This window comes from Lichenostomus cassidix, chromosome 2 (genome assembly GCF_008360975.1).
Source record: "Lichenostomus cassidix isolate B80296 chromosome 2, HeHo_3.0, whole genome shotgun sequence".
Classification (NCBI taxonomy): Eukaryota; Metazoa; Chordata; class Aves; order Passeriformes; family Meliphagidae; genus Lichenostomus; species Lichenostomus cassidix.
Genome location: NC_139482.1, coordinates 143,997,761 through 144,010,896, shown reverse-complemented (window position 1 = coordinate 144,010,896; position 13,136 = coordinate 143,997,761). Strand labels below are relative to the sequence as shown.

The 13,136-nt window shown below is 37.8% G+C and overlaps 1 protein-coding gene across 4 annotated transcripts in view; it reads right to left on the bottom strand.

Moving 5' to 3' along the window:
• PHF20L1 (PHD finger protein 20 like 1) overlaps positions 1-13,136 on the bottom strand; it is a 57,701-nt gene that overhangs the window by 15,914 nt on the left and 28,651 nt on the right. For 3 of the 4 annotated variants that reach the window (XM_085053614.1, XM_085053615.1, XM_085053616.1), the window contains 3 exons: positions 5,769-5,825; positions 4,415-4,519; positions 16-180 (listed from right to left, as the gene is read on the bottom strand). In XM_085053614.1, the coding sequence (XP_084909740.1) occupies positions 16-180; positions 4,415-4,519; positions 5,769-5,825 (327 nt within the window). Of the gene's footprint in view, positions 1-15; positions 181-4,414; positions 4,520-5,768; positions 5,826-6,021; positions 6,241-13,136 lie in introns of all 4 variants that reach the window. The other variant, XM_085053613.1, reaches the window with a different exon arrangement.

Sequence of the window (13,136 nt, the reverse complement as noted above, 5' to 3'; positions counted from 1 at the left end):
GCTCATTGAACATACTTTCCCCGCTGAGGTCAACAGACAGGATAGCTCTTGGATATTGGTACGAAGTGTTCTTCTCTGAGAACATGCTGCGCAAAGTCAGAGAGCTGCCCGAGGACCTGGTTAAGGGAGAGGAGCACCTGTCCAGGAATTCAACAGAACTGTCTTCATAATCAGAATAATCTAAAAAGAGGAAAGAAGTCGCTCTTACAAAAGTAAAATTTATGACAAATGCAAAAAAACCCCAAAAAACCCAACCAAACCTGTGTATAGATTATACTGCAGCATTATGTTGACAAGATTTTCAATGCTGAGGTATCAGGATGAGGAAACTGTAAATTAGTAATGGCAAAACTCTTCATAACATTTTATTAAAAAATTTTCAGTTAGAAACATAATCAAGTTTGATAGCTAAAAGAAAAGCATCACCAATTGTAACTCCCCCATCTCTGAATATCTCTGAATGCACAGAGGGGTAAGTTTTCCTAGAATATTATACAGGGTTTTTTTTCCACAATTCACCCTGAACCATGTGCTATCCTTAGAGATGTTGCTAGTGACTCTCTTTTGCCTTAGGTCTGCTTGCAGCACTACCAGAACTGCTACCCAGAAGCAACCACAGATGACCCTGTCAGTTTAAGTGATAAAAGCTTGTCTGCACACCTGCAGAGGACCACAGGGAGTCCAAAGACAATTGCCTTTGAATGTTCCCAGGCCCATCTCAGGAGATATTCTTGGGCCAAGAGGTCCTGGGATGAGCTAGGGAGCACACCAAGAAAGTAAACATACACAAACCAAAAGGAGGAGTACGACCAGGCAAACAACAAATACACCCTGCCCCTCTCAGACTCTCCCAGCAGTGCCATCACCTCCATTGATCAATGTATGAAATCCATCATGATGTGTCACCCAGAGCAGCTCTCTGGATCATCTTCTGGACTAAGAGCAGCTGCAGCCCAGTGGGCTGACAGTGGGGGACACTGTGGGATGTAGGGGAGAATCATTTTGAGTTTGCAAATGACTTATTATGAAATGTTTAGGGAAGAAAATAAAGGTGGGGAAAACTAATGGACTGAAGTGATTTGAGGAAGAACAATTGTGTGGAGAACAGGGGAATAACAGGATAAAAAAGGCCAGTTATGCATAAATAGTTTTGTGGTCAGTACACTTTGCCTGGCCATGCCCTGCATCTAATCTGTGCTGGCAGAAGTTTTAAGTCTCCTTCCTTGGAGCCATTGAAAAGTTGGCTGGACATAATCCTGGGCAGCCAGCACCAGGACAAGGGGGTTGGACCAGTGGACCTCCAGAGGTCCCTTTGCACCTCAACTGTTCTGTGATTCTTATTGAACCTCATTTCCATCTCTTACCTGGGGGAGGGACACCCAATTCAGGATTCAGGTGTGAACTTGGTCTGTGTGCCACCACATGCAGTAGGACTGCAGGTCGAAGTGTCCATGTGCCTGTGGTGCCAGCAGTCACAGAGACTGCAGAGAGAGTGCAGTGCCAGCTCCTCCCCAGGGATCTCTGGTCACAGAGAGCCATGAGCTCATACCACAGCACTTGCAGCCAGTCCAAGCGTCTGATTGCTTGCATGGATCAAGCTGGACCAGCTGATGAGCAGGTGATATGGCCTGGGAGCAAGGGATGAGTTGCAAGGGCCAGCTCTGGGTGGAAGTACCGTTCTAAGCATGAGAGCTGGGATGGGAGGCTCTGGGAACCTGGGGAGTCCTGGCCAGCACTGGGAGTGTACGAGAATGCACACGTAAGGGAGACTGTCTGTACTGCAGTGGGGCTGCTGTCCCATGAGCTCATATCTGCAGGCACCAGAAACTGGAAAGACTGGGATCCAGAGGCAGCTACTGGGCAGCTAGTGTCTGAGCCCACCTGTTGCAGAGATCCTCACTGTATTTATATATCTCTGTATCATCTTCCTGCTCAGCCAGAGAGGAGCAGGATGAGGCTGTTAGAGCACACGCACAAGCACAGACAACATCACGTGCTTCTGCCTGCTGGGCATACAGTGGTACTGACATTTACATTGACACCAGCATCATATCTTTTCCTCTAACATAAACTATTTGCAACAGTCTCAAGGAACCCATTCACAATATTGTCCCTAATCATTATAACTAGAGAGACTGTCCTAGGAAAGCCATGTAATTGCAAATCATTGAATAATTAGGGTTGGAAGGGATCTTAAAGACCTTTCTTTTCCAACCCCCATGCCATGGGCAGGGACACCTTCCAGAAGACCAGGATTTTCAGAGGCCCATCCAACCTGGTCTTCAACACTTCAAGGGATCTATCCACAGCTTCTCTGGGCAACCTGTTCTGGTGGCTCACCACCCCCACAGAAAAAGATTTCTTCCCAATATCTAATCTAAATCTACCCTCTTTCAGTTTAAAACTGTTACCCCTTGCCCTATCACTACACTCCCGATTAAGGAGCCACTCCCCATCCTTCCTGTAGGTCTCCTGTAAGTACAAGGCTACTATAAGGTTTTCTCCCAGCCTTCTCTCTTCCAGGCTAAACAGACTCTCAACCTGTTCTCACAGGGGAGGTGCTCCAGCCCTCTGATCATCATCATGATGGCCTTCCTCTGGGCCCACCTGAGCACAACCACGGCTTCAATTGGTAATTATGAGTAGCTACACTTTTACTACTCTTAAAACTTAGTACTTCAAATATAAGCAAATCCGATTACTGTGCTTCCACCCTTCTATATGAAGCATTCCTGCTCCCACCTGTAACTACAGTTTCCTTGCTATGGGTTCCACAATATCCATCTCTCCTAAAGCACCTTCCATGAAGTCACTTTCCTCCCTACTATCTCTGTCCAAAGCACACTACCTCCAGCATTTCCCAAGTATATTCATTGTAGTCAACTCAAGGAGCAGCTGAGTTGATTACTTCATGCTGTATGGCTTTGAACCTCACTGCAATAGAGAGAGCAGCAGAAAGAAAAGGCATCACCCACCTTCTGCTAAACATGGGTTTTACACAATCAGTAAGTTATACACACACTCAGAGCACAAAAAACAGTTTCTGTTGGGGTTTGTTGGTTTGTCTTAAAGCCTTGCGCAAAACTTATCTGGGGCACACAATGCACCCAACTCCCTCTTCTTCCCCAAGATACCTCAATTTGATTCCAAACAAAAGGAGTATGCCTCACACCCTTACACTTCAGTCTACACCTGGGGCGGAGTGACTTCGTCCTGGAGAAAGAGTCCTGTTTCTTTTGACAAATGGGCTTTTCCAGTGTCAGACACTGGAGTCAGAATCCACCAGAGTATTTTAATTTTTTTCCCAGTTAAAAAAAAAAACACAGATTGAATACCTCTGGATTGCTAAACCCAGATTTTCACAAGACGAATTTGCAAAGAATAAAATGCTCAAGTTTTACTCACACTGCTTTTAGCATCTGGATTTAAGATTTCTGATTGTTGAGGCAATGGGCTTATTTTCTTCTCATTTACAAACACTAGATAAGGCCCCTAGAAGTTGGAACCTAATTATGGTACCTCTACCAAGCTTCTAAGTTTCAAGACAAGCTGGCAAAAAGACCAAAGGAATAAAAAGATGGAAAAAAAAAAAAAGAAAACACCAGCCTATGACAAGCCACCTTACGACCACAGGAAGATAAAACCAAAGAGCAATATTGGGCACATACCTAGCATTTATCAGTATCTTCTTGCAAATAATTAGATGCCTTCTTAATGCAAGTAAGAAGTTCCCAATGATTTTTAAATAAAATAAGCAATTGAAGTTTATAGCTTAAAATTACATTACTCCAGTATTAAGATGGTGAAGTACATGAGACTTACAATAGTGCAATTCACATTGAAGCGCTGCATGATTTGGAAGCATTTTCATGCTATAGCACAAATTTGGGACAGAGAAACACATAATCCACAAAACATAATCCCTGTTTGTCAAGGCAACAGACAAGGCTGTTATAACAGAGAGGCCAACCTCAGCTGTTAAGGATTAACTGTTAAAAGGGAGGTGCATTACTGTATACAGTATATATACTATATATATTTACTGTATACGGTAAACCACTGAAATTTAGCAGCAAATTAAATATTAGAATAACTTTAATGTCCAAGCAAAATAGGTAGAACATGTATACAGAGCTTCAAATAAAGAATTTAGAGAGATGAAAAGAACAAGCATATCTTTCTGAGAAAGAAAAAACATCTACCCAGTATGTGGGTCTATTACATAGAGACAGGTTATAAATGCAAGAAAAAGAGAAGTCACAGACCCAAGTGTCCTCATATTTAAGGCTAAAACTTACTCTTCAAAATTTCTGAAATTTTAAATTCACGTTGTTTAGAAACAAGTTTTACTGTCTAATGCTAGAAATACACGGGGTAGTTTTACTTACCTTTAAAAAACGTAAATTGAACTTACCATGCTGTTTTGATTTCTTCTTTTTTTTCTTCTTCTTTTTTTGTTTTGGTTTATGATCTTTTTCCTTCTTCTCCTTTTTGTCCTTTTCTTTTTCTTTCTTTTTACCTGAAATAAAAATTAACAATTTAAAGCAGCAGTAATATTCAGCTTAACCTAAACAAAGCATTCAAAATCAAGTGCTCTAGTTGTCTAGTCAGATGAAAATGATTCAGTTCATTTACTTGATATCTTGGGCACACCTCTTATTAATAGTTGGTACAATGGTTCCAAGAAATCTCAATAAATAATATTTTCTTATTTTAAGTATTTCCAAGTAAGACATCATAACACAAAAAATACAGCAAAGCACACAAAATATGTAACATCATATAAATAGCTTGTAAACTTTCTGTTTGACTTACAGTTTATATCAAAAAGATTTGGGCAAGAGAAAAAGCTTTCACAAGTGCAAAATTCCCAATTATAAAGATTACATTATCCTAAAACCACATACTAGGCCTACAGAAAGACATTTGAAGGAAATTTCAGTATCATAAATCTGCTGCTGCTGCCAGCACTCTGCACTATACAGTGGCATCCTCACAGAAAACTGATTCTGACTGGAATTTGACACATTTCTTAACCTGTAGTTCACTTTTATACACTCTTAGTACACATGAGTTTTGACTCAGAAAAATTGTTTATCCTGTTAACTCTGCCCAGACAAAATACATCCCACATTTTAACTCCATAATAATTTCTTAAGTTATCAGCAGTGAGACAAATAACAAGGAAATTAACTTGCTAAAAAAAATAAGGCTCAAAGCCAGGATTGTTTCCTGCCCACAGATTGGAGCAGTCTTATCTTCTTGGGGAATGCAGAGACAAAACTTCTACCTCCTGGAAGAACAAGGCAGAATCACTTATGAATTTTTGCCAGTCTCTAATAATTTATTTTAAACACAGGATAAAACCACAGTTCTCTTAATTTGTATTTTATTTCATGAATTGCCAAATGTTTTGCTAGTAACATTTGTTTGCTCCTCCTGCCTCAAATCTGACAGTACAATGAAATAGCTAGTATTATTCATTATACTAAAAAAATCCTGATTAAATGAAAAACCAGAGGCAGTAGACCTCTCACAGGTATTTTTGGATACTTCAAAATCCTTGCTATGGGCACTTTTATTTTACCTTACAAATTATTCTTCTATTATTAACCTGCTATATATATAAAAACTCCTTTTAAGACAAAACAAACAAAATGCAGCTGGGCCCAGGAAATATGTTATGCTTTTACATTTGGTCTTCAGAGACATGAAGTGTTAGGGAATTTTTTATTTTTTTCCTAAAAATAATATTGCTCTCTACATACCATATGCTGAAGAACTTTTCTCTTCCAGTTTTCCTTTTCTTTCCATTCTAGCTGCACCTGCAAATTGAAGAATATATGACATAAGGCCAATGTCTGACTGATGACCTATTTTCTTGTAAAAGTCATTAGACCGTAAAAAATCCTAATGGCACAAAATAATAAGAAACATACAAACAATACAATTATTTTTAATGCCATTTTACAATTATTTTTATTGTCTAAAGCACTGGAAACAAAAAGTATTGTAGTTTACCAACTTCTGAATGCTTGTCCTTCTCAATCACGTTCTTTAATATTTTCTCCTTCAGACTCTCAAAACATTTCTCCTTTATGGGCACAGAGCACTGTATCTCTGTCCCTTCAGAGCTCACTGATGTGGAAGACCTCTTTTTTTTACTATTCCCTTTGGGTAACTTGAGACTATTGGTTAAAGGCATTTCCAGATGCAAGGGATGTACATGGGACGAGGGTGCTGAAAACAAGAAGATGGATTTACTCGGCATTCCGTAAGGATTGCAGCCAGCCAGGGCTGGGTCAGATCACTGAAATGACAATATTGGTCATAGCATAATCACCACACTTAACAGATAATTACTGCATATGAATGCCTAGATCTTAGTCTTACATACAAGACAATACATGCCACAGAAGGTTTCTTCCTCTGATTTGGAATTTGCACTCACTTTTAAACTAACTGTAGTGGTTAAAGTGTACTTTTGCTGACATCTTTAAGCCTTTTTGTTTCCTTTTTATTTCACTGTAACAGAAACCTACATCAAGAGTAACAGTTAAAGGTACTGATTCTGTCAGTATCATTTGAGTTAACACTCCACTATGTTAACAGAAAAATTAATGTGGCACATTTCTAGTCTGACATATATACATTTCTGCTTACTGAATTTTTCATTGATTTTAATAATATTTAAATAATTTACTTTCTTTCATTAATCAACATTTGAATTACATGCAAAAGTACTGTGATTTGTCAGAATTCAGCATCATATACTGACAATTCTTATCTTGTACTATTTAGAAAAGTTTATTCAGTGAAATATTTAGGTGTTTCTTTAGCACTTTACTGATGCAAGTTAGGAAGCAACAAACTGAAAACAAAACAAAACTGAAATTACAATTTTCACTGCTAATATTTATAATAATTTTTAAATTATCAAACTAGAATAAAAGTTATTTATGAAGAACATTATTGAGATTATTGAGGTGATTCAAAACTCTCTGTTACTGTGTCCAATATTGTGAGAGCTTCAAGTTTCACCTAAATGTAATTAGGAAAGACTAATTTTCATCAGATTCTTGAAGAGATTTTGGGACAATGCCAAGGACATACTATACAAAAATGCAGCTCTATGAAGTCATAAGGGCTTCGGGTTTCCCATGCCAGCTGTAATACTTGGAGGCACCAGTTACCTTTGGCATCTCTCAAGAGAAGAGCCCAACAAAAGCATTAGCATATTAAAAAAAAAAAGTCCTGAAAAATAGCTGCTATTGGTCAAGATATTCAACAAGACAAAATACAGAGCTGATGTGGAATGCATTAAGTAAGCAGCATTATGATAATTAGGTAAATTCATCAGCCATGAAAGGATTCTGCAGAAAAGGCAAGAACACCTCAGGGCTCACTCAGCCTGTACTGTGGCTGGGATACAACAGCTCACAGGACACCGACTCCCACTGCTGTGAGCCTTCCTGGGAACACAGCCAAAATGCCCCTAGTTGGAAAGCTGAAGGCCCAAGAGCAATCTGAAGTGTAACATCACCTCTCACACCACTCAGCACTTTTAAATGCCAGATGTGCCCAGCTGCAGGACATCACTGTACTGTGCAAGCCAGGCAGCAGCAGCTGCTAAGTTCTGTGCTGCCCCTGCAGGAGTGGCTCTTGCCACATGGCACAAGCTGAATGACCCTGCCTGGGGCTACCTGAGTCTTTCCACAGCCTCAAATCAACCATCTCACCTAAGACCATAATCTTTTTAAGACTGATTCAGGCTCTTGCCTTTGTCTGTATTTCAAGTGCACTTAGGTTGCTGGGATACTTATCATGGACACAAAACATTACCCAAATTATTCCTTTCTTGAGTTTCCTAATTACCATTTGTGTCTGTTACAGGAGTGAACTGCTCTGCCATCTGTAGAGCAATAAGTATATTTTAGCACGTTGGTAAAAGAAAAAAGTGACACTTTCCCACATCATCATGCTATCAACGTCTTGTCTCATTTCTAAAGAGAGTGGAAAAGGATCACCCAAATGCACATAATTCAGTTAGGTCACTGCCATTTTGATGAAAAGATGTGAGAACACTCCACCCAAACAATCTCAAGAGAAATTCAGTCTCAGCATTAGATGAATTAGTATTTAAACGTTATTACTGAGAAGAAATCCTGACCTGACATTTAAATATGACTTAATACCAATAGCCACAACACAACAAACTTCAGTATCTCAATAATTTTCAACACAAGCACATCTGATAAAGTAATCAGTAACTGTTTGAGGGAACACTAATATTGGGCAGAAATCTGCTCCAATCAAGCAAATGTCCATCTTGCTTTCAGAACTCTCCAAACTGCCTCTCTGTAGTAACCTGAAAATAGAAATTGCTATTATGCCTGTATAAACTGCAATGTTGTACTTGGCTTTTACTTTTCTTCGTCAGAAATCATTTTGGATTAAGAATCTTAAATTCTAAAATCCTACATAAAGTGTTAAGGCTTACAAACTCTGCTTTTCAATTGTGCAATCACTATGCCTCACACATAACCATAAGGTAGAATTAGGTAAAATTAAGCTAAAATTAGACAAGGTAGTCAGTCAGAAGGGCAAATAATAAACACAGAAAGTAAAATATTCGTTTCTTTATGGAAATACTACCTTTTTTTTGTGAACTGCTACTTTTAATGGCAATTTTATTCCTGTTGAGGAGTCTAGCCAGCCACCTCCCACACAGTGTATGTGGGAGGTCTGTAGTTAACACTCAGCAGAAGACAACCAGAGATTAGGCTTGGTTAACTACTGATTTTGTCACTGTTCCAAGATCAATTTTATCACTAGAAGACTAATTTCAGATGAAAAAGAAATGTAAAGCACAGCATTCCCAGTCCAGTTTATGACACGTTTCTAGTCCATATGACATGCTTCCAGACCGTTTACTCTGGTGTGGCACAGGGCTTTGTGCCACAAGTACAGCAGCACAGCTAGGCCAGTAGTGGTACTGCTTATTGCAATTCATCAAACTCAAATGAATTGTAGCAATCTGAAACAACTTATTTTATTGACTGATATTCTATTTCATGGCTTTCTGTGTTTCAAGTAATATCATAAATATCATCATCTGCATTAATATACAATTTAAATCATATTGTGATAGAATCAATCATGCTGGTCATATTTAATTTAGTGTTTTGAATTCCCAGTGTATAGGACCAATTTTGTATCTAAACAGACTTTTAATTATATATCGCAGATTAATACTGGACCTTGCCCAAAATGCTGTCTTTAGGAAGAACAAGCCCATGAAAAGGTTCTTGCTTGCCTCATAACCAACCCAAACTAGGAACTCCAGGGCAGACATTAGAATGGCAAGTGCTCAAATTAAGGAGTAAATCTGATTATTAAGAGATGGTTGGAGTAAAACAAATGACCCCAAAGTAACAAGAGCAAATAACAAGATGAACAATAGCTCATCCCTCTTAAAATCAAGGTAAACCAGTAACACTGGCAAGAGTTTTTAAAAAGCGACCTATCTCATTTTCTGAAAATTTTATACTTCAGCTGTTTCTTGTTCCTGCTGCAGTAAACTGTTACCAAGGAAATGATATAAAAGTATGCAACGTTTTTTTCTTTTAGTCTTAAATGCAAATTTCTCCCATATAGTTAACCTAATGTTACCCCACTAGCAAAATCATCTAAAGGCTAGTTAGAATAGGAAATAACAGCTAGTGATAATATTGTTATATTAGCATTACAAATATTATATTGTTAGATAAGTAAGTGTAACAATATTTTCCTTTTACTTAAATTTCAAAACCCAGATTGCTTGCTGAAATTATGTTTGCTCAATATATAACAGTCAAACTAACATAAATGGTGCAGAGTTCCAAACCAAGAAAAACTATCACAGATTTAAAGAGAACCACAACTATGGAAAGATCTGAACTTCATATACTCAGAATGGCAATACTATATAGTGTTTCTTAAAACACTATATATAGTGTTTTGCAAGTATTCTGACTGACTGGATTTAAAGTCTTTGAAATGCTAAAGTGACCAAAAGGCTAATTATCTGCATTTTAAGCAATCTGGCAAACAAAAGCAAAGATTCCTAGTTATGTGTGTACAGTATCAGGTGACCATAAGTAGGACCTCACGATACTTTGGACAAAGCAGTACCTCTGTTCAATAATTAATGAGTAGTGTACAGGTGTCTACCGAAGTACACAGTACTTCCATGGAGCCTCTGGATTGAGGGAATTATCACAGAGCTTTTGTTTTGCCTCTACAAAATGATAAGGTGTTCATTTTGAGCAGTGATTTTGAAATCTACGTGTTAATACTATGAGTTGCCATTTATGGATCTGCACTTCAGTGCACCTAGTCCCTCTCCTCTGAAAATACCAAGTCAGTAACTTCTGAATACAGTCACTAAAATGCATCATTTTTAAAAATACAAAATTGTTTTTTCAATTGACTCAACTGATAGCCTCAATACCTGAAGTCAAAACATGCAACACCACAAATTGCATCTCTGGGCTTAAACCAGTCCAGCTCTGTTACAGAAAGGTCAGGGATCAGACCAGGCTGTTCCAGGCTAAATACCATCATGAGGTACCTCTGAAACTATTCATGGTTATCTACTTCAATAATTACAAAGACAGCAGGTCTAACTTGAGTGCACTTAATATCTGTAGTGATGCCAAAATCTTAAACTCCAGTCCAGACTGTGTTAATAAAAATCTTAACAGCAGAAATATCATTAACAGATGCAGATTTATAATAGTTCTTTTCAGATCAAGAAAACCAAATCACAGAATAGTTTGGATTTTACGTCAGAGTTCTCAATTTGTAATGTATAGTCACAGTGGACACACTTAAACAATGCAGTGTATTAACTGCACTTAGGCAGATGTTTCTGCATAACGCAAGAAATATCTTAAATTCTCAATTAGTTCAAGCATTGACAGGAATGAGAAAGGAAAGCTTTAGGCAGCTCTCCTGTACATATTTCTTGCTATTGTTTAAACAGGTAATTAGAAAAGTACAGATAAATAAGAGTGGACCCTATTAACTTTCCTGAAGTATGCAAGAATTTGGTGCAATGTGGGCTTCAGGAACATGACTTAAGAACCTGTGGTATTTCAAAGGCCAAACAATGCTTTCTAAGGCAGAGAACACAACAAATTTATTCAATAGTCTAAACTAACTCCAGAGGTTTCAAACCTGAACTTTATATCTATGTTCATCTTCTTCTTCTAAGAAGATTATTAGAAGGATAAACATGTTTCACCAGAGTTAAAAGATTGAAATGAACCCAAAACACATATGAATTTCAGTTAGAGTCCTAGAGATACCGCTGACAAGAGGCAGATAGCACCAAAACCTGCTATGAAATCTGTGAATTAAAGGTATCAAACTGCTTAGATAAGTCTTTCAGGCCACAAAGCTCATACTCAAGAAGATGTTAGGCTACATGCTGCAAACCACTGAAAACTTCTAACATTTGGACAAAAACTCAGTATGAAAGCCCAAGACAGAGTTCCATTTATTGCATGAAGGAAAACCGTGATACATGAAAATTAGGAACAAAACAGATGCACCCAGAAGACAAAAATGTAGTTGGCAAATCAGTTCCTTTAGAGCTTATAACTCTTAAAATTATAGAGATATTAAAAAAGACTCTTTAAGTTTCATATACAGTATAAACTCTATCCTCTGGCATAGGTTGCAAGCATTTCTGGCTTCCCCCTATGGACTCAAGTAGTAACAGCAGACAATTTATCAGGGAATGTTTTTCCCTGACACAAACTGTGTGGACATGGCAAAGAATTTTGAGTCATTAAATAAAGGTGGCTCTAAATTAAACTTATTCTTTCTTTAATTTACTTCATCTGTAGCCAAGACCAAGACCCAGCTCAACAAACAGGTCCAAGTGCACTCCTAAGTTCCAGGTTTAGAACCAGCTCACTACCCCAAGACAAGCCCATGACAGGAGCAGGCAACTTCCAGCACTACCAATTATATGTAAAATGAACCAGAAAATATATCAGAAATGCCAGAAGTTAAACTCCTAGGAACTGAAATTAGTTTTACCAAACAGGAAACAGATGGCTGTTGGAAGCTGTTGCTTTCTTTTATGATCTTGTTCAATGAGTGGGCAAATACACATCTCCTAAAAGCACTTCTCTTAGTGGCAGAAGACATAATATAAAAAGGACTTTTATAGAAGTAGTTTTCCCAGGAATCTGTAATTCTACTGCTCTGCAGTGTATCAAGGGCAAATGAAGACTGTCACATGGTTTCACTCAAGTAATTAAGTAATATTTTAATTTTAATATTTTAAAAAGTTTAAGTGGTGACTCACTAGAGATACCCATAGCCCTTATTTTGACAAATTAGTTTAAGAGATTCATAGGTTAATAGACTAAGATATAATTTAAGTGTCATAACTATATCCTTTAAGGTCATGCTGTCCTCCCTTACTATCAATCACATTTATATCCTTTAAGGTCATGCTGTCCTCCCTTAGTACCAATCACATTTATCAAAATCTTTCCAAGCAGAGTATAATAATTTGCTTTTTTTTCCTCTTCTTACTTTTCTGACCAATTTTCTCGTGAAACAATAAAACAAAAATTAAAAAACCAAAAAACAAACAAACAAAATCCCAAAACAACACATAACCAAAAAAAAAAGGCATGTGAAAGAATTTGTTCTTGGAAGCTAGTTAAAAATGGCATGATACTCAGCCAAATAAGAGACTTGTTCATAAAAAAATTAAATGAAAACCTAGCACACACTGGCTGAAAACATGCCACTTTTAGGGTCTGCAAACCACTATGCCAATCCTTCCCCAAATCTCTTGATTACCTCTATCCAAGTGTTTCACATAAACCACGGTAGTCAGTAAACTGTTACAAAGGGAGAGGCAGTACAAAGTTACAGTACTGGGCTCTGTGCTAATTCTGAGGGTGACCAAGCTTATATAAGAGTTTTTGAACATTTTTCAGAAATATTTTTAAGTAACGTCTTGTAGAGCACGCAAAGAGCAAAATTTCCACTGCAAACAGAAACAAAGCAGAGGAATGCTTACTGTCTTTGAGAACATCATTGTTTTAAAGCTGAAGCCACAAATTAGT